The 20346-nt window shown below is 54.5% G+C and overlaps 1 protein-coding gene across 1 annotated transcript; it reads right to left on the bottom strand.

The window, feature by feature from the left end:
* Positions 1-19107, bottom strand: SLC43A3 (solute carrier family 43 member 3). The gene is made up of 13 exons (XM_027562303.1): positions 19044-19107; positions 18009-18388; positions 17442-17571; positions 14923-14969; positions 11790-11866; positions 11475-11567; positions 10665-10804; positions 9098-9195; positions 7896-8063; positions 7556-7675; positions 2509-2695; positions 1466-1589; positions 1-975 (listed from the first exon to the last, which is right to left on the bottom strand). The coding sequence occupies exons 2-13, from the start codon at positions 18190-18192 to the stop codon at positions 874-876; spliced, it is 1470 nt and encodes a 489-aa protein (XP_027418104.1). The 5' UTR covers positions 18193-18388; positions 19044-19107; the 3' UTR covers positions 1-873.
* Between the last annotated feature and the right edge of the window lie 1239 nt (positions 19108-20346).

The raw sequence follows: 20346 nt of genomic DNA, 5'->3' as shown, positions 1-20346 counted from the left end.
TTGTCTTAGACAGAAAAGCTTTATTTCTTTTAATGAAATGATTTAGGACATAACTCAATGTTATAAAAACCAATCATCTCCCTTCTTGAAGAAAACCTCCCTGAAAGGCTTCATCAGAGACCCCTGGGTCCAGCAAGCCAGGTGGTTCTCACGGCTCTGAGGGTGGGCAGGCTGACACTGTTCTGAAAAACTTCTACTGGCCCAAAACTTTGTTCGGGTTATCTCTGCCCCCTCCTCCCGCCCCCCATAACATCTTACGAAAAACTCAAATGAACTTTTGGGCCAATCCAGTGGAACACGAATGCTGGAGGGAAGGCCGACTCCAAACCCCCTCTCCTTTCACAAATGGGAAACCGGCGCTCCGAGGGGAGAAGGGTCTGCTCAAGGCCACTCGGCATCAACAGCAGACCTGAGACCCCCACCCCAACCCACCTGCCTCTCTTTCCCCCCGGGCTCATCCTCTGGGCCGCTGGGGGCAAGCTGGGTGCCACTGCTGAACACTGAGTAGCGGGACAGCCTCAGCCTTCACCGGGAAGTGTATATGGTGCACAGCGTCCAGGCGGGCTCAGGCTTCAGGGACAGAGACCCGGAGAAGCAGGAGACACAGTTCACCATCCCATCACCCGCCTCGGGCCAAGCATTCGCCAGGGCCAGCTGTTCCTGCCTCTGACACTGAAAGCCTTTCTGTGCCTTTGCTCCCATTTTGCAGATAAGCAGTCTTGGCAGGCAGGTGAAAACGGCTTTTTGTCTTACGGAAAGAAAAATGGTTACTTAATATAAGCAGCCTGGGTGGCCAAGTCTTCCTGGATGTGGGGTTCTCCGAGGGGGAGGAAGATGACACATCCTCGGGGCAGCAAAGAGGGGGCTTCTGATCTAGGCGACCTCACAGGGGCTTTCCTTCCGCTGGCACTCCCGGTTCACCAGGAAGGGGTGGATGAATGTCAGGAGAGTCAGCAGCACCAGCATTAAGTTCACCTGGAGGGTGAGGGGCAGTGAGGCCAAGTCCACCACCATGCAGGGACCAGAATCCTGCCTGCAGGGTGAGGGGGCAGTGAGGCCAAGTCCACCATCATGCAGGGACCAGAATCCCGCCGGGTTTCTCCTCTGCATCCCACTCAGACCTGACGGTGCCCTATGGGATGGATTCCGGGTGACTTTTCGTTCCACCCGCCTAAGGGCAGGGCAAGGAGGAAAGCTGTGCCCATTCCACAGGTGGAGAAACTGAGGTCTGCAGAGTCCCCGATGACCTGGGAGGCCATCCACGTTAACCCTTTGGCTTCGGGGATCCCCGGCACACGATAGGTTCTCCCACGGACTCCCGTTGGAAAAGCAAGACCCAGGACGTAGCCATGTGCAGAAACGTTCCCGCGGGAACCACACCCAGGCCACCCCGGCCAGGCTTGGAGACTGACAAAGTCGCCCCGATCTGAGTCTAAGGCCAGGGTCCCCGCCCCCCAGTACTCACGTATAACGGGTCATTCTGGAGGGGGCCTTTGATGAGGGTGAAGAGGGGAAACTGCAGCAAAGACACGACGGCCGACAGGGCCATCACGAGTCCAAACAGCTTCCCGAAGTGCTCCGAGGGGAACCTGCACGGGGGCGGGCAAAGGAGGTTCCAGCGGCTCTGGGGACCCTCGCTCCACGGAAGGGCCTGGCTCTGGTGGGTCTTGGTCAGCCCCCTGCTCCCATTCCCCTAGTCTAAGCCAGCCAGCACTTACTCACACCCACGGGGCCCCCCCTTCACCTCTGCTGGAGCACAGAGATGGCCCCGCGCTCGACCCGGGGAAAACAGCAGGGCCCCAGACGCAGGCTGGGCCCCAGGAGGTCTCAGGAAAAAGACACAGATACATCCACCATATACTAAATGATGCATGCCCCAGCAGAAGCAGCAAGAATAATGACTTCCCTGCTGGTCTACTGGGTTAAGACGCTGCACTTCCCATGGAAGGGGTGTGGGTTTGATCCCTGGTCAGGGAACTAAGATCTCACAAGCAGTGCGGCAGGGCCAAGAAAATATCCCCCTCACCCAAAAAAAAGAAGAAAGAAGCAGAGTGCCACAAGGAAGGAAAAGGCTTTCTTTCTGCTCTTCCTTGGGAGGGCTACAGCAGAAGTGGGCGTTGCAGGGCGAACAGGAGCTCGCCAGGCAGATCACAGAGGCAGGGGAGCAGACAGGGAGGGCGTTGGTGGGTGTGAAGGCTCTGCCTCTCCCACAGCCTCCAGCGCGCCTCCCCGGCATCTGGGTCTCCTCCCCGGACTTCTCCGCCCCCAGCACATGGATGTGAAGGCCCTGCCCCTCCCACAGCCTCCAGGGCGCCTCCCCCGGCACCTGGGTCTCCTCCCCGGACTTCTCCGCCCCCAGCACATGGATGTGAAGGCCCTGCCCCTCCCACAGCCTCCAGGGCGCCTCCCCCGGCACCTGGGTCTCCTCCCCGGACTTCTCCGCCCCCAGCACACCCCACTCAGTCCCGGGGAATCCCCCATCAGGGAGCGCACATCAAGCCCACGTACGCGAGCGTGAGGAAGGCCGCGTTGCACCCGTACAGGAAGGAGCGGCTGACCACTTGCAGGATGAAGGTGGCGTATTGCAGGGGCAGCACCGGTATGGAGGCGCAGACGGCAAAGCCCAGGCTCAGCAGGGACGTCAGGGTCAGCGAAGGCACCACCGAGCGCAGGGCAGCGGCCTTGGCCACGGCCCCTGTACCGAAAGGGAGACAGGAGGCTGGAGGGACGCCCAGGGGGCGGGGGGCCACGCTGACCCCTTCTCTCCATACACCCCATCTCCAATTCATCAGTACACGCGGATAACTCACTTCCTAAACATTTGGAGAAGACTCTTGAGAGTCCCTTAAACTGCAAAGAGATCCAACCAGTCCATCCTAAAAGAAATCAGTCCTGACTATTCATTGGAAGGACTGATGCTGAAGCTGGAACTCCAATACTTTGGCCACCTGATGAGAAGAACTGACTCACTGGAAAAGACCCTGATGCTGGGAAAGATTGAAGGCAGGAGAAGGGGACGACAGAGGATGAGATGGTTGGATGGCATCAGTGACTCAGTGGACATGAGTTTGGGTAGACTCCGGGAGTTGGTGATGGACAGGGAGGCCTGGCGTGCTGCGATTCATGGGGTCACAAAGAGTTGGACACGACTGAGCGACTGAACTAAACTGAACCAAAACACCATTCAAACATGTACCCATGCCTCCATCTGCAGCGACTCATCTTAATCACAGGCCAGCGTCAGCCACTCACAGATGATCACAGCCTACAGCCAGATACTCCGGGCAGGACCATGGGTTCCCGCAAAAGACCGGAGGTGTCCAAACCGGCAGCAGGAGGCGAGTGACTGTGGCAGACGGTAACAGAACGAGGCAGCAGACGAAGGCAGAGGGCTGCCTGGGGGCTCAGGGGGAAAGAAGCTGCCTGCCAACGCAAGAGACGCAGGTTCGATTCCTGGGTCGGGAAGATCCCCTGGAGAAGGAAATGGCAACACACTCTAGTGCTCTTGCCTGGGAAACCCCATGGACAGAGCCTGGCGGGCTGCAGTCCGTGGGGTCACGAAGAACCGGACACGACTGAGCGACTAAACAACAACAGTCACGGAAGGATGGAGTCCTGCCGAGGGGCAGTCCTGGCTGCCGCCTTTTACCTAAGAAAGGGAAGCTGTTTATGCAAACGAGTCTATCTTTAAGGGGGAAAAAAAAGCAATTACCAAACAAGGGCAGGAAGGGAGGCCAGGGGACCGAGGAGGAAACAAATGCGGTGGGCTGGTTCCCGTTTCCCAGTTGTGGCTTTGGAATAATGTCAACGTTTGATACAAAAATGTCCTTAAAAATTAAATCAGAGTAATAGGAAGAAAACAAGCAAGGCCATTCCCCCCCAAAAAGAAAAAAAAAGAAATCCAACGAGATGAAACCAACGAATGCAACTTTTTGTATCCAGTTGCTGACTCTTAAAATACCATAATTTTGACGGACAGATCCTAGGGGACGTACCTTCAGAATGAGAATGAGGGAAAGGAAGGCGCACCAACAGTCGGCACCGGCACTGTTATTAGTAACAGTACTGACCTTGCTAAACCAGCAGTCATGCGTAAAATATATTTTTAAAAAACTATGTATAGAATATACATATGTGTGTGTGTGTATATACAGTACACAGTATGTATATATAGTATAATGTATAGTATTTTAGGAACCATGATTTTCAGAAGAAAAGAGACACAAATGCAAAAATCAAGTAAAATTTGAACTAAAACATCAGTATTAGATATTCATGATTTATTTTCTTTTCATCCAAAAAATTATCTATATTTTACCTCTGAGGACTAAAAGCCATGAGAGCCCAGGAGAATTAGAAACCCCAGCATCCAGACTGCCATCGTTAAACACCACTTCTCATTCAAAGGGACCCAGGACTATTTGAAGGCATGGGTGGTTTCGGGTCTGGGCCAGGAAACATACCCAGTGAAAGGGACCCGAGCACTCTCCAAAAGTAACTTTCTGTAAAGGACACAGATGCTTGACTGGTCACGCTCCCAGGGGTCAAGGATGAGGGAGTCTGAACCTCAAGAAGGATCGTCACAGAGACGGACTGAAACACGTCAGATATACTGAAAATAAGATTTCAAAAGAGAAACCGTGAGCGGTTACCCCGGGAAGTTGCTTGGATACCAACTCACTTTTCTGAAACTAGTAAAGAGGAGGAAAAAGTGTCCACTGCACATTCATATCTGACTCTTTTGCGACCCAGTGGACTAGCCCGCCAGGCTCCTCTGTCCATGAGATTCTCCAGGCAAGAATGCTGGAGTGGGCTGCCCTGCCCTTTCTCCAGGGGATCTTCCCAACCCAGGGATCGAATCTGGGTCTCCAACACCGCAGGCAGATTCTTCACCATGTGAGCCACCAGACAGGCTCAAACAGAGGAAAAAATACGCATTTATTTCCGGGTAAACAAAACAGTTAATAAAGTTTGTCGTTCTAGGGAAAGTTTTAGCTATGAAAAGCAGAAGGAAAAGATAGTCATAGAAATTCTCTGTTTTGCAACCCTAATAAAATAACGGGTCTAGGCATCAAGCATCAGTAGCGGCAAGGCCTGCAGCTGATGAGAACCTTTCACAACGGGTGGATCAGACTGACAATGTCTGAGTGCACGGATCAATCCTAACATCATAAGAACAAGGCAACGGGTACCCAGGGTCTGCAGATGAGACCTCGGAGGAAGCCCACGGCTCCACCTCTCAAGTTATTCTTGCCAAAAGATACCAAACTGAGTCTCCGATCTGCCTGTTTACAGACAGAGCCCAGTCAAAAGAACGTTTAAAAATGACACGAAAAGGATGCCAAATGCAAAATGTGGGAAACCTGACCGGACAAGTAACCCAGTCCCGTCAGTAAGTGAACGAAGCGGAAAAAGGGGGCGGGGGATAGAGACTTACTACACTGTGGCCCTGTATGGATCCGAATTTGAACAAACAAACCGCTGACAGAAAGACTCAGATGAGACCGTTAGCGAAATCCGAACTGGACCACGTGAGTGAACACATGACACTGAGAAATCATCGGAGGCTGTCTCAGGCGTCATAATGATATTCCTCCCGGTGATGCTTCACTTAAACAGAAGAGGCCTTACTTGTTGGCACTACATACTGAAGTGTTTACAAATAAAATGATCTGACGTCTGAGGTTTGCTTTAGAAGTGGCTCAGAGAAGCGGGGCGGGGGAGATGAAACTCCAGGGGTACCGGCAGTCCCTGGGGTCCAGCGGTTAGGACTCAGTGCGCTCACTGCCGTGGCCAGGGTCCAACCCCCTGGTTGGGGAACCCAGATCCCACAGGCCGTGCGGCTTGAGGCTGAAACAACAAAACGAGCAGGCCGCCCTGTCCATCTGTTCTCGTCCCAGGATCAGGCCCCAGCTCCCTGGCAGGACGCCGCCTGCCCTTTCTCTCCTCTCCCCAGCCCCCGCCCCAACACGCCCTGTGCCTGAACCACCTGCTGGGGCTCCTCAGCTTCCTCAAGGTTTCATTCTTTCACCACCATGAACAATGACCCCGCTGCACCCCTGGGCCACATCCCAGGCCCTCGCCTTCATCTTGCCACTTCTTACTCTCCCTTTAGGAGCTCAGAGGCCGCTTCCTCCAGGAAGACACAGCGTAGGTGCCCTGCTTTGTGTGGCCACAGCTCCCTGCAGGTTTATTTCAGGGGCCACAAAGCTTGACTACTTGCATTTCTCTACTCTCTAGACTAGAACAGCGTGAGAACAAGGACGTAACTGTCAGGTCTGTTACCGAAATCTGGAACTATGGTTGGCACGTAACTGGCACTCAGTGACTACTGGGTGTATGGAGAGACGGATGATGGATGGATGGTCGATGGATGGATGGATGGATGGATGCATGATGAATGGACAAAAGGACAGATGATGCATGGAAGGATGGATGATGGAAGGATGAATGAGTGAAGGATGGATGAATGATGGGTGGATGAGTGATGAGTGGATAAAAGGACAGATGATGGATGATGGATGGATGATGGAAGGATGAATGAGTGAAGGATGGATAAATGATGGGTGGATGAGTGACGAGTGGATAAAAGGACAGATGATGTTTGGATGGATGGGTGAGTAAAGGATGGATGAGCAATGGATGGATGAGTGATGAGTGGATAAAAGGACAGATGATGGATGATGGGTGAATGATGGAAGGATGGATGAGTGATGGATGGATGAGTAAAGGATGCATGAGTGATGGACTAATGAGTGATAAGTGGATAAAAGGACAGATGATGGATGATGGGAGAATGATGGATGGATGGATGAGTGATGGATGAATGAGTGATGCATGGATGAGTGATGGATGGATGGATGGGTGATGGATGGATGGGTGAGTAAAGGATAGATGAGCAATGGATGGATGAGTGATAAGTGGATAAAAGGACAGATGATGGATGATGGGTGAATGATGGAAGGATGGATGGGTGATGGATGGATGAGTGATGCATGGATGGGTGATGGATGGGTGATAAGTGGATAAAAGGACAGATGATGTTTGGATGGATGGATGATGGAAGGATGGATGGGTGATGGATGGATGAGTAAAGGATGCATGAGTGATGGACTAATGAGTGATAAGTGGATAAAAGGAGAGATGATGGGTGATGGGAGAATGATGGATGGATGAATGAGTGATGGATGAATGGGTGATGGGTGGATAAAAGGACAGATGATGGATGATGTATAGATGAATGATGGATGGATGAATGAGTGATGGATGGATGGGTAATGGATGGATAAAAGGACAGATGATGGATGATGTATAGATGAATGATGGATGGGTGAATGAGTCATGGATGGATGGGTGATGGATGGACGGGTGATGGGTGGATAAAAGGACAGATGATGGATGATGTATAGATGAATGATGGATGGGTGAATGAGTCATGGAAGGATGAGTGAACAGATTCAAGTAGAAAAGGATTTAAGAAAAAGACGATGGGCGTGGATGTAAACAAAAGCCTCCCGCACGCTGGATCCCTCACCCTCTGGAGCGCAGGGCTCACCTGTCCTCTTCGCTTCCTCCTGGTACTTGTGTTTGAGCCGGTCCATGAGCAGGCCGTTCCAGGGCGCACACAGCACTCCGAAGAACTGAGTCACGGCAAAGGCGTTTGTGTAGGTGCTGACTGCAGAGGGCAGAGAGGGGTGGGCAGCAAGAGCTCTTTAGGACTGCCTTCCCGAGGAGGCCACCCACCCACCCCTGCCCGGCCTGACCCTCCAGCCCACACCCCGGGCTCAGACCTCCCTCGGAGCACAGAGCCCTGCTGAGCTCAGCGCCCCACCACGTGAGGTGCCAAGTCCCCAGAGGCGATGCACAGAGGGGCTGCCTCCCGACCCCCCACCTACCTATCGCACTGTCCCTGCTGGCCAAGTTGTTGAGCAGGGAGTTGAGGGTGCCGATGAAGAGGTAATGCCACAGCTGTATCACGGACAGCCACACCACGTGCCAGGCAAAGCGCGGAGAGAAGGTGTGGCTCCAGAAGGAGCCGGGTGCCTGCTGCTGTCCCGGGGTCTCTGATGAGCGGGAAGAAAATTCGGGTAAGAGCTACTATTGAATTGGGGGGGGGAATGGGTGCACAGGTCTTACCGGGAGAGCCCGAGCTCTGAGCTCACCCGTTCTTCCCCCCCGGACTCTCCGAGGGCAACACCCCCGCCTCCACGCAACATCCCAGCCCCACCACCGTGGGGGCACAGCTCTCCCATGCTCTGCTGTCCACTATCTGACCCTTCACACTGGGATGCTTCTCGCACTACCAACCTTCCCAGTCGTTCTCAGGCAGGATGAGGAAAAGACAGGCAAGGAGAGGAGCAAGTCAGAGGCGATGTGCGGGATGGCGGGGACAGCGAGGATTTCAGCGGCTCCACAACCCCTCCTCCTCTTTCAGCACCAGCCTCCAAGTCTCCCACGGAAACCTTCCCCGCCCTGATCTTCACGGTCCGGGTGAGCCCGTGGACTGAGTGCTCTGCGCCTCACCCCAGGCTGCCCAATGGGACCGTTCTTCTCGAGGGGCAGAGTGGTGAGGATTTGACCCTGGGGTCCCCAGGGGTATCCTGCTTCGGCTCCTCCTGGATGCGGCCTGGCAAGCGCACTCCTCCCTTCATTCGGTGAACTTCCCAGGGTCTTATTCTTGTTTCTACCTCAGCCGACAGAGCTCTGGGACGTTTGTAACCCAGGACCCAAAACAGACAGAAAGGCGAGGCAAGATGGAGACGGGGCAGTGAGAGAGGGCTGACCCACGGGACCTGCAGTACTGGACAGATAAGGCACGCTTAGGAGCGGGCGGGCAAGGGAAGGCGAAGGGTGGAGCCTGAGCTCTGGGGAGCAGGGCCACGGCGTGCTGGGGACGGAAAGGAGAGATGAAAGGAAACCAGTTGCCCTCTTGGACGCTCGGTAGGCTGAGGGAGTTGGAAAGATCCTACAGGTCTCTTCGCCACCTGACCTTCTCTGGCCCTGAGTCCCTGGCAAAGCTCTGGAGGTGACAAACCACGCTGGCCGCAGGGGAAGGCCAGGTTCTTTGGGGGGAAATGAGTTAACCAGCAGGCTTCACCTTTCTTCGGGGAAGGGAACTCCTTTGACTGCAGCTCCAGCTTTTCGGACCCAGCTTCCTTCTTGTCTTCCTCTGGGGGGCTGTCCCTGGAGCAGAGACTGTGGAAACAGAAGCTCTATCAGCCCAAGCCAAGGACTGGGAGCTGAGCCTGACACGCCTGCGGGATGCAGGGAAAGGAAATGGCCCCTGGCACTGCACACTGGGATCACCTTTTCACAGCCCCAGCGCTGGCATCCAGGCCCAGACCAGCGGAGTCAGAAGGTCTGGGCGTGGAAGGTAGGCTCCCGTTATCTTTTTCAGAAACATCTCCAGTTAATCCCAGCAATTCTAATCTGCAGCCACATACGGGAGCAACAGAAGGATGGGAAGCGTAGAACAGATGTGGGTTCCAATCCCAGTCCTGCCTCTTCCTGGCTGTGGCAACGTGGCTCAGACCTAACTCTTCCGAGCCTCACTGTTCTGATCTGGAAGATGGAGATACAGATACGCAGCCGAGTACTACCATGAAATGAAACCAGAGCACATGCCAGGCTGCCAGAGAGTAAGTGACCCGCCAGCAAATGCCCCTGGCGCCACTGCTCGTACTGAGCAGATGCAGAGATGGTCCCGTTTCTTCATCTGCTTTCTTCTCTACGCTTTGCAAAGGAACTTGGCAGCTCTGTTTCCCCAAACCCTGAATCTGGGCTGGCCTCGTGAGCGGCTTCAACCAGGACGACCCATCAAAAGTGACGCACCGGGCCTCCCTGGGGGCTCAGCAGTGGAGAATCCACCTGACGATGCAGGAGCCACGGGTTCAACCCCTGATCCGGAAGGATCCATGTGCCATGGAGCAACTAAGCCCGTGTGCCACGACTATGGAGCCCGGGAGCCACAGCTCTGAGCCCTAGGGCGGCAGTTTCTGAAGCCTGTGTGCCCGAGACTTTGTGCTCCGCAACGACAGAAGCCACAGCAGTGAGAAGCCCACTCTCCACAACCAGAGAAGAGCCCATGCAGCAACAAAGACCCAGCACAGCCAAAAACAAACAATAATACATAAATTTATTAAAAATAAATAAGTGGTGTGCCAATCCAGCCTTAAACCTGAAGAAAACTTGCGTGTTGCTGCATGCTCTTGGAACCCTGAAACCAAGAAGTGAAGAAGCGCCAGCCAGCCTGCTGGAGAATGCAAGCCACGTGACCCAGATATCCTCGCCACCCCAGACAAGCAGACAAATCCCCTGTGAGTAAGGCCATTAGGCCAGCCGGCCCCCGGCTAGCCCTCCAGACGATCGCAGGCATGAGAAGTCTGTCAAGAGCATCTAAGTAGCCCCCCCTGATCAGTAGAACTAGCCAGCTACCACTAGACTTAGGAAGATAATAAATGCCTAAGGTTTTAAGCCCTTAAGTTTTGGGATCGTTCATTACGCAGCAGTAGCTAACTGCTACTTGGTCTAGTCCTTGGTCTAGTCCTCCTCTCCAGAGACAGGTTTCCTCTGCCCTACTGTAACCACATCCGTCCCAAACCCTCTTCCCACTCCAGGTCAGAGGAGGGACTCTGGCCACACCGTCCCCAGCTCACAGTCCTTACCCGTAGCGGTAGTTGGCGGGCAGCGGGTAGGGGATGTGCCCCCGGGGCATCAGGAGGAGAGTGCGCCCGACATGCCAGGCACTGCAGACAGAGATGAAGAGGAAGGAGGCCTTGATGGTGACGCCCTGTTCATAAAGGAGCTGCAGAAACAAGAGGGGAAAGGTCAGCGTGACAGTCACGTTCACACCAGCATTACTCACGACACCTGAAAGGTGGATGCAAACCAACGTCCCTTCAAGGATGAACAGATAACAACTGTGGCACGCGCGACGGAACAGGCGTCAATCTTAACAGGAAGGGAACTCTGACACCTGCTAAAACAAACTGTGAACTTTGAGGACATGATGCTACATGAAATAATACAGTCACAGAAAGAAAAAAAATAGGATGTGATTCTACTTCAGAGGTACCTGCAGTAGCCAAAATCACAGAAAGAGAAATTGTAACAGTGGTGGTCAGGGTCCAGCGGGAGGTGGATGGGGCGTGGGGAGTTATTGCTTGATGGACAGTTTCAGCTTCACGGGGTTGAGAAGCGTCCCAGAGATGGGTGCTGGTGGTGGTCGTACAACAGCGTGAATGAACTCAATGCTACTGAACTCACACTTAAACACGGTGGAGGTGCCAAGGTTTATCTTGTCATAAACTGCATTGTACAAACAGTCCAGGTAAGAATCCGGGGCGAAACTTACTTATAAGAATACGTCTTGGTCCAGGCTCTTGCCTTCTACGCTAGAAGCTGATTATGGATGTCTGGGGCCCACCCCAAGGCCCAGCCAGTGGCAGGGGACACAGGCGATTGCCACCCTCTACCTTGATGATGAGAAAGACTGCCGAGGAGGAGTCAAATGCTCCGTTGTACATGGTGATGATGGTCGAGCGGTGTTTGCCAAACAGGTTCCCGATCTGGAGAACACAGGACCAGCCCGAGTCATTCACTCGCCCGTGAAACACTTCCCATGCACCCAGCAAGCGTCAGGCCCTCATACACAGACCCCCCCTCCACCCCAGGAGCTGCCACTCCGGCTGGAGCCCACGCCATCAGAGGCCGCCAAAGCAGCAGGGCTTGCGCCTCCCCCGCCCACCCCAAGGTCCTGCCAGGTGCCCTCGGCCAGGGCGGGCTCACACCTGCAGGTTGGTGATCAGGAACAGGATGCCCCCCACGGCGAGCATGGGCATGGCCAGGAAGAGCAGCACAGCTGAGTCTGCAAGCATCCGAGACAGAGGCGGGGTGATGCCACCCAGCAACCCAAACACGGAGCCCCGCACTCTGGGGCTCCCCTCTGCTCCCCACAAGCCTGCGCTCAGGGCCCCGATTCTGGGCAGCCCTTCCAGCACCCTCCAAGTGTCTCAGGGGACTGTCAAGGCTCCCTCACATGCTCCTGCAAAGGGACCCTCCTCCCCGTCAAAGATGACCCTTGGTCCTCGGCAGGCTGAATGTCTACCGAGAGAGGCAGGACTCGACCCACTGCCCACTTCCTTCACTAAATCGCACGCAATCCTTTTCATCTTGACACTGCAGGGGAGAGGAGCCTGGACTGAGCCCACACACCCAGCCTCTAACTCAGTGCACTGAGCTGGACTCTGAAGTGCGACTCAGTCATCTCATCTGATAGATGGGAACAGTCCCTGCTCTTCTGCCTTCCTAGGGCGCTGTGGGATCTGAGAGAGAAAATGCCCGGAAACTGCATTTCCTCTGTTCATTAGACTTTGAGCATTTCTTCTGTGGTGGGTGTTTGCCTGGCGTTAGAAATGTAGGATGAATAAAAAGAATTTCTTGCCCTTGAGAAGACTGACATGCAAAAAAAAAAATCACTCCAGTGGCTCTGGCAGCTGTTGGGCAAGAAGAGCAGGGCTGAGGAAGAACAGCACCAGAGGCTGGGGCTGGTGCAGCCGCTCAGTCGCGTCCGACGCTGTGCAGCCCCACAGACTGCGCCCCGCCAGGCTCCTCTGCCCACGGGCTTTCCCAGGCAAGCACCCTGCAGCGGGCTGCCCCTTCCTCCTCCAGGGCATCTTCCTGACTCAGGGATCGAACCCATGTCTCCTGCACTGCCAGTGCCGTTTCAGGTCACTGCCTTCTGTCCACCTTCATGATCTGGGCCATAGGCCGTGCCTCTCTTATTTGCTAAAAAAAAGAATTTTTTAATGTGACTCACTATCCAAAAGGAGTCTATTATTTTTGAAGGAAACTTTATACGTGGAGTTGCCTGGTGGCCTTGTGGTTAGGATGCCAACTTTCATTGCCATGGCCAGGGTTCGATCCCCGGGTAGGGGACTGAGATCCCACAGTGAAATAGAGAGGGGGCCAAAAAACAGGGAATCTTTACATTACGAGTGTCAGTGAAAACTAACTGGCGTTGCTTGTTGTGAACACGTGTGTGTTGGTCACTCAGTCGTGTCCAACTCTTCGCGACCCTATGGACTGTAGCCCGCCAGGCTCTTCTATCCATGGGATTCTCCAGGCTAGAGTACTGGAGTGGGTTGCCATTCCTTCTCCAGGGGATCTTCCCAACCCAGGGATCGAACCCAGGTCTCCTGCATTGCTGGCATATGCTTTACAGTCTGAGCTACTAGGGAAGCCCTAACTATAAAAATAAGTACAATGAAAGCAGTGTTAATAAATTGTAACTGAATGCAGTTGCACTTAGAATGTTCAAGGCCTGATTCCTGCTCTTGCCAGTGTTAAAATTACCCCAGCCCTATGTGATTTCCTGAGTGAAATCAGAGGCCTGAATGAGAAATAAAAACAGCGTAACATTTCCACCAAGTGATTCAACCTTAACATAGCATATGTGTGCTTCCCAATAATATTCTCCAAAGTAACTATTATTCTAGTAACTACTGTTCCCTACCTGGAGACACACGGTGAACTTGCTCATTTTAGAGCATTCACACTCCTTACCATTCAATTTCTGTCTCTGGAAAAGGTGCCTCCCCAAACACCCTGAAGGTTGGCTGAGGTTCCTTTCAAAAATAGCATTACTGTGGTCTCAACACTTTTTCCAAAATCAAAAAGCCCCATTTTCTGGGGGAAGGGCAAATTGTGGCTCCAGTGATTCACAGATGGGAGTCAAAACGTAGCCAGCCATTACCTCCACACTCAGCCACTTGAAAGTCACGTTCAGACTTTTAGGGACAAAGCCGTGCTGATGAGCAGAGTGGGTTTTAAATAACTGGCTGAGGTGCCAGGCTACCTCCTGAGGTCTGTTCAGACAGAAACCTCAGTTGGCCTGTGTTCACTGAACACCAATGCAGACCACCAGCGTCGGGCGGCCGCCACTCACAGCAGAGCAAGGTGCTCTTACCTCCTAAGCCCCAAAACTGAGCCCCAAGACCTGACTCCGGGGAGAAGACCGAAAGGCATCTGCTGGCCTCTATAATGAGAAGCTGCTAGCAAAGAGCACAGCCAGGGTCCCAGCCCCACTCCCCACTAACTTGCTCTGGGGCCTTTTCTAAGTCTTTGCAAGGGGGTTTCTGACCTCAGTTTTCTCCTCTACACATTCCCCACTTTATTCCCCATGAAGAAAGCTGGGAATAAACCAGATTGGGCATTGAATGGTGGCTCAGATGGGAAAGAATCTGCCTGCAATGCGAAAGACCTGGGTTCAATCCCTGTGTTGGGGAGATCCCCTGGAGGAAGGGAAAGGCTACCCACTCCAGTGTTCTTGCCTGGAGAATCCCACGGAGAGAGGAGCCTGGTGGGTTACAGTCCATGGGGTCACAGAGATTCGGACACAACTGAGCGACTAAGCACATCACAGCACGCAGACCAGTAAAATTTGAAGAGGAAAATTTTTGACTACCATAGAGTTGTCGGTTTGCACCCTGCTAAGTCAGGATATTTTCAACAACTACCATTTATATTATCGTTTCCTTTCTTTCCTCTTTCTTTGGCCGTGCTGCACAGCTTGTGAAATCTTAGTCCTCTAACCAAGGATCACGAATACAAGCAGAAGTGCACACCGGACTGCCAGGGAATTCCCTATTATTTCATTTTTTAAAAAGAGAGGACATTTTAAGACATAACAAAAGGACGCAATCTTTTGAATCAGTTCTTCCTCTCTGAAGCAATTTCTCCCGTCCTTATTATTCACACTTCTCACTAAGCTGTTTTTAAAGACCAGCAATAGCGCCCTCAAGGGCCCTTTCCAGCTCGGAGTCTGTGGATCTGAGTAGCTGTGGGGCCGGTGTCTCCATGACCCTTCTGCCCCTGCCCCATGCACCAGGTGCCCGAGGTCACGTCCCTCCCGACAGCGCTCACCTGCAGAGGTGAAGGCTACGGTGAGCGTGGCGCTGGTGTAGAGAAATCTGGAACACAGAAGGGGAGACGGAGAACGTCGTCACGAAGAGAGAAACCCGGGGACTCCCCTTGCGACCTGGTGACCAGGACACGGAGCTCCCAACGCAGGGGCCCAGGTTCAACTCCTGGTCAGGGAACGAGACCCCACGCACCGCAACTCAGGCCCAAGGCATCCAAACAAACGTTTCTTTAAAAAGAGAGAAGCGTGGCGGGGCAAGGGTGTGTGGAGCCAGGTCCTCCAACCCAGAAGTCCCAAGAGGCCAAGCCCTTAAAGAAAGACGTCTGGGCCTGGTCTACAAAACCTTGAGTTCAAACGGCTCTTGCTGTGTGACCTTGGGCAAGGTACTACTCTCTCTTAGAAGCTTGTTTCTGTAAAGGAAATGACTGGACTGATCCAGACCCCAGGCTTAAAGTTCTAGGATGCTATGATTTCACGACCAAGATCCCAAGGTTACTGAGATCTCTTAGAAGTCTGGGCATCTTGTAAGGCAGGGGGTAATAAAAACAGGGCTTATGTGTGATATTCTGATTTATGACAAGAACTACATATTTGGTCCTTGTCCCCAGGCCTTGACACAGGGGTTCTAATAATTGTATAAGTTCCTGCAGAGAAGACACTACGAGCGTCTTTTGTTCTACTGTTCTGATGAAATAACTGTGGAGGGGTGGAAAAGCCACAATGAGATGCCTGGAATTTCCACCCCTGTGTCCACTTCTCTACAGAGAGGGAGACGGCTAGAAGTGGACTCAATAATGGATTGTGCCTATGTGAGGAAGCCTCCATAAAATCCCCTAAGTGTGGAGTTTGGAGAGCTCCCAGGTTGGCAAACACCTCCACGGACCAGGAGGCTGCTGCACCACAAGCCCACAGGGACGCAAAAGTTCTTGGGCTCGGAACCACCACCCACCTGGCCTTGTGTCTCTTCAAGTGGCTGTTTATCTGTATCCTTTATCATGCCGTTTCAGAAACTGGTCAATGCATCTCCCTGCGTTCAGCGAGCCCTTTCGCAAAGAACTGAATCCAAGGAGGAGGTCAGGGGCATCTCAAGAGTTGTAGCTGACTCAGACAGACGTTGTGGGGAACCTGGGGACCTACCATTGCAATTGGCATCTTAGAGGGGCAGGCGCGGTCTGGTGGGATCGAGCCCTTAACCTGTGGGGTCTGCTGTAGGGCCTCCAGAGAGAGTGTCAGGATTGAATTAAATTATAAGACCCCCAAGGGCTTCCCAGATTGCTCAGCGGATAAAGAATCCATGTGCAATGCAGGAGACAGAAGAGACGTGGGTTCGATCCCTGGCTTGGGAAGATCCCCTGGAGGAGGACATGGCAACCGCTCCAGTATCCTTGTCTGGGAAATCCCATGGACGGAGGAGCCTGGCGGGCTCCAGTCCACGGGCGTCGCAGAGAGTCGGACACAACTGAGCACTTGGCACACACCTAAGACACCCAGCTGGTGCCAGAGAATGGCTTGCCACTTCACTTCTGACACATCTGGTGACCAGAAGTATCTCAGAAGTGACATGTTCTGTGTAAAAGTGGAGGAGCAAACACAGGTGGGAAGACTGGGTTTTGCTTTACATACTCAAGGCCAGAGAAGAGGGAAAGGGCAAAGGCAGGACAGGAAAGAGGAGGAGACAGGAGACTGGAGCCCAAGAACGACAGCGACGGTCACCCAAAGGCTCAGAAAGCCAAGGACCTGCTGCACCGTCCCGCCACGGCCTGGCCCGGCCGCCCTCCAGTCCCTCGAACAGCTGAACGCCCTGGACCTCCAGGGAGACACCGCGCTGGGTCCTAATCAGGCCCACCAGGCCGCCGCTTATCACAGAAGCTGGCCAGCTCAGCGGCATCCCTGTGAGCCAGCGTGGCCCTCCTTCTCCTCGACTACTTGGCCTGGGCACCCCCACGGGAGGGAACCTCAAGTCCCCACCACCAAAGACACCCCGGGGCACCGTCCTGCCTAACTTCTGGGAAGTGACAGGGTTGGGGGGAGGCCAGGAGGAGGGTGGCGAGGAGCCACTTGGGTGTGATGAAGACACGGGGTCCCCTGCACCAAGGCAGAGACAGTTCAGTTTTTCTCTGTGGCCACGCCACTCGGGATCTCGGTTCCCCGCCAAGGGATCAAACCTGCGCCCCTGCAGTGGGAGCTCCAGTCTCATGGGTGTCAGTGGCAACTCTAGGCTTTGCTGATTTCACAAGCCCTGCCCCAGGCCAGCACCCCCTACAGGAAGCAGGCCTGGCCTTCTGCCCAGTTCAGCACGACCAACAGCCCAGTGTCACATGCAACAGAGAAGCGGGGGAAAAAAGGGAAGAAGGGGCTAAGGGAACAGGGAAAGCCGAGACAGGGTGTCAACACCCAGGTGTGTTCCTAGCAGCACTGCTGGAGCAAAGGTGCCCAGCTGCCTGGCCTGCGGCTTCCTGCAAACAACGCCTCTGCCCAAAGTCCCCTTGCCCAGCCCTGGCCCGGTGCCCCTGGGACCTACATGGCGATGAGGCGGGCCACGGTGGTCTTGAAACGGTCGAAGATGTAGCCCGTGGGGAAGGTCATGAAGTTGATCGTGAAGGAGGCCAGGGTGAAGATGAGTGAGAACCGCTCGTCCCGGGCCCTGCACTCTGGAGGAGAGACGGGCCCGTCTCAGGAGTCCAGGCAGACGGGCCACCCCCCACCCGTCCCAGCCTTCCTGGCGGGCCCTGCACTCTGGAGGAGAGACGGGCCACCCCCCACCAGTCCCAGCCTTCCTGGCAGGCAGGCACCCAGCCTGTTCCCAGTCCAGGGCAGCCTCCTCCATCTGGGACAGCCTGCCGAGGGGAAAGTTACCCCTTTCACAGCTAAGCCGTGATGGCCGCTAATCAGCCCTTGGGAGCGGGCACCTCCCTCCCCAGGCACCTCTTAGGTCCAGGTTGAGGGTGGGGGAGGCTGATGCCCCCTTTTTCTCACCATAGAAAGCCTGGCTTTGGGCGGGGGGCTGGGGGGGGCGGGCCCGGAGTCCTGTCTAGCCCTTCTTCCCACCACCTGGGAACCAGATTCAGAGACGGTCCTGCTCCCTTACCATCCAGCCCGGTGGCATTCCCCAGCGACCCAGCATCCAGTTCACACAGCTCCTCAAAGTAATGCTGCTTTTTGAAGACAAACACCAGAGATGTCCAGCCAAAGAGGACACCCGCAAAGCCGAGGCACTCCAGGAGCCCTGTCACCAGCGTGGCCACGCGGAAGGGCAGGCTGCGGCCCTGCATGACGCCAGGGGAGCCGATGCCGTGATCCCACTGCTGGCCTCCGGGCTACCCAGGCCTGGCGTCCGAGCCCTTGGAGATATTCCTAGGGTCTGGTTGGCTCTCTGGTTTCTGGCTGTTTCAGGCTTGCTCAACAGTCATCCACAGGGCTTCTCTGGATCCTGTGAAGTCAGGCGGAAGCTGCTCGGTCCACGGGGTGCTGTGGGCAAGATAGGGCAGACCAGGGGTTCTTTGTGGGACAGAGCCCAACTGCTAGACACAGTTACAAACCTTCATCCCACAGCTGGCAACAGCTGGGGAGGCTGGAGCTGAGCCCCAGTTTCAGAGCCGCGGTCGCTAAGGAAGAAGCAGTTCTGGGCCAGGCACAGAGGCTGGGGGACCCCACAAGAGTCCTCCCTGAGCCTGCCAATAACTTGGTTAAGTGGGTCTTCCCAGTTCACTGACAGAAGCTCCGGGAATCTTGTCAGCTTCCCTAGGTCACGTGGGCTGATGAGTCACGCCGCCGGCAGGACCAATGGAAAAAACATCCCCCCAAGCCCCCTACCCCGCTCAAGATCCCCCGCGATCCAAATCTGGGACCCCCCAAAACCTCCACCCCACCCCACTGCGCCCCTCTTCCCATCACCATCCGCCGGAAAAGCACCCGGGACCCGCTCCCCGCCCCCACCTCGCTGCCCGCGACCCGTGGCCCCCGGCCCCCGGCCCCCGGCACAGGGTCAGCCGCCCTCTGGACAGGGGTTCCCAGTGGTTTGCGCAGCCCCGGAGCGCGCCGTCCCACCGGCCCCGCGCCCCCGGCCCGGCCCCGCGCCCCCGGCTCCAGCTCCGCGCCCCCGGCCACCGGCCCCGCGCCCTACCGGCCGGCCAACTCGCCGAGGTCCCCAGGCGTGCCGCCGCGCGCCCTTCAGGTTTGCATTCGCACCGCCCCTCCCCGCCCCTTCCCTCCGCCCCTCCCCGCCCCTCTCCAGCCCTCCGCGCGCGCCCGGAAGCCCGGGGGGGGGGGGGGCGGGGGGAGGCGGGCGGAGATGCCGCGGGCCCCGCGCTTTCCATCAGTTCCTTCTGCCTGGGCTTTAGCAATCTCGCGGCCTCTTTGACCACGCCCGGGGGCCTTCGCTTCCCGGCCTCTTCTGACCCCGGCGGCGTCTGTTTTCCTTTCTGATCCTTTTTCTCCCTCCCAGCTGCCGTGACCGACATAGTTTTAATGCTGTTGCGCACACGGTCAGCAACCCCCCCCACCCCGCCCCACGGAAAAAGATCACAAACTCACAGCACACAGAGGGCTTACCCGCAGACAGACAGACGGACGAATTTTGAGCACGACCCAGATAATCACGATGGTGTGATCACTGACCTAGAGCCAGACATCCTGGAATGTGAAGTCAAGTGGGCCTTAGAAAGCATGACTATGAACAAAGCTAGTGGAGGTGCTGGAATTCCAGTTGAACTATTTCAAATCCTGAAAGATGATGCTGTGAAAGTGCTGCACTCAATATGCCAGCAAATTTGGAAAACTCAGCAGTGGCCACAGGACTGGAAAAGGTCAGTTTTCATTCCAATCCCAAAGAAAGACAATGCCAAAGAATGCTCAAACTACCGCACAATTGCACTCATTTCACACGCTAGCAAAGTAATGCTCAAAATTCTCCAAGCCAGGCTTCAACAGTATGTGAACTGTGAACTTCCAGATGTTCAAGCTGGTTTTAGAAAAGGCAGAGGAGCCAGAGATCAAATTGCCAACATCCACTATTCATCGAATATTCATCGAATCCATCCAATATTCATCGAAAATCCAAGAGAGTTCCAGAAAAACATCTACTTCTGCTTTATTGACTACGCCAAAGCCTTAACTGTGTGGATCACAGCAAACTGTGGAAAATTCTTAAAAAGATGGGAATACCAGACCACCTTACCTGCCTCTTGAAAAATCTGTATGCGAGTCAGGAAGCACCAGTTAGAACTGGACATTAAACAACAGACTGGTTCCAAATAGGAAAAGGAGTACGTCAAGGCTGTATATTGTCACCCTGCTTATTTATCTTTTATGCAGAGTACATCACGAGAAATGCTGGACTGGAAGAAGCACAAGCTGGAATCAAGATTGCCAGGAGAAATATCAGTAACCTCAAATATGCAGATGACACCACCCTTATGGCAGAAAGT

The sequence above is a fragment of the Bos indicus x Bos taurus genome, chromosome 15 (genome assembly GCF_003369695.1).
Source record: "Bos indicus x Bos taurus breed Angus x Brahman F1 hybrid chromosome 15, Bos_hybrid_MaternalHap_v2.0, whole genome shotgun sequence".
NCBI classification, from domain to species: Eukaryota; Metazoa; Chordata; class Mammalia; order Artiodactyla; family Bovidae; genus Bos; species Bos indicus x Bos taurus.
Note: the sequence above shows the minus strand (reverse complement) of the source record. Positions and strands in the feature narration are given on the sequence as shown.

Excerpts from the sequence above, each read along its gene's own strand:
- SLC43A3 (XM_027562303.1), bottom strand. The coding sequence starts at position 18,192 with ATGCAGGGCCGCAGCCTGCCCTTCCGCGTGGCCACGCTGGTGACAGGG. Across the intron at positions 11,867-14,922 it reads CGTAGCCTTCACCTCTGCAG|ACTCAGCTGTGCTGCTCTTC; the intron begins GTGAGCGCTGTC and ends GGATGCTTGCAG. Across the intron at positions 7,676-7,895 it reads CAGCAGGGACAGTGCGATAG|TCAGCACCTACACAAACGCC; the intron begins GTAGGTGGGGGG and ends TGCCCTCTGCAG.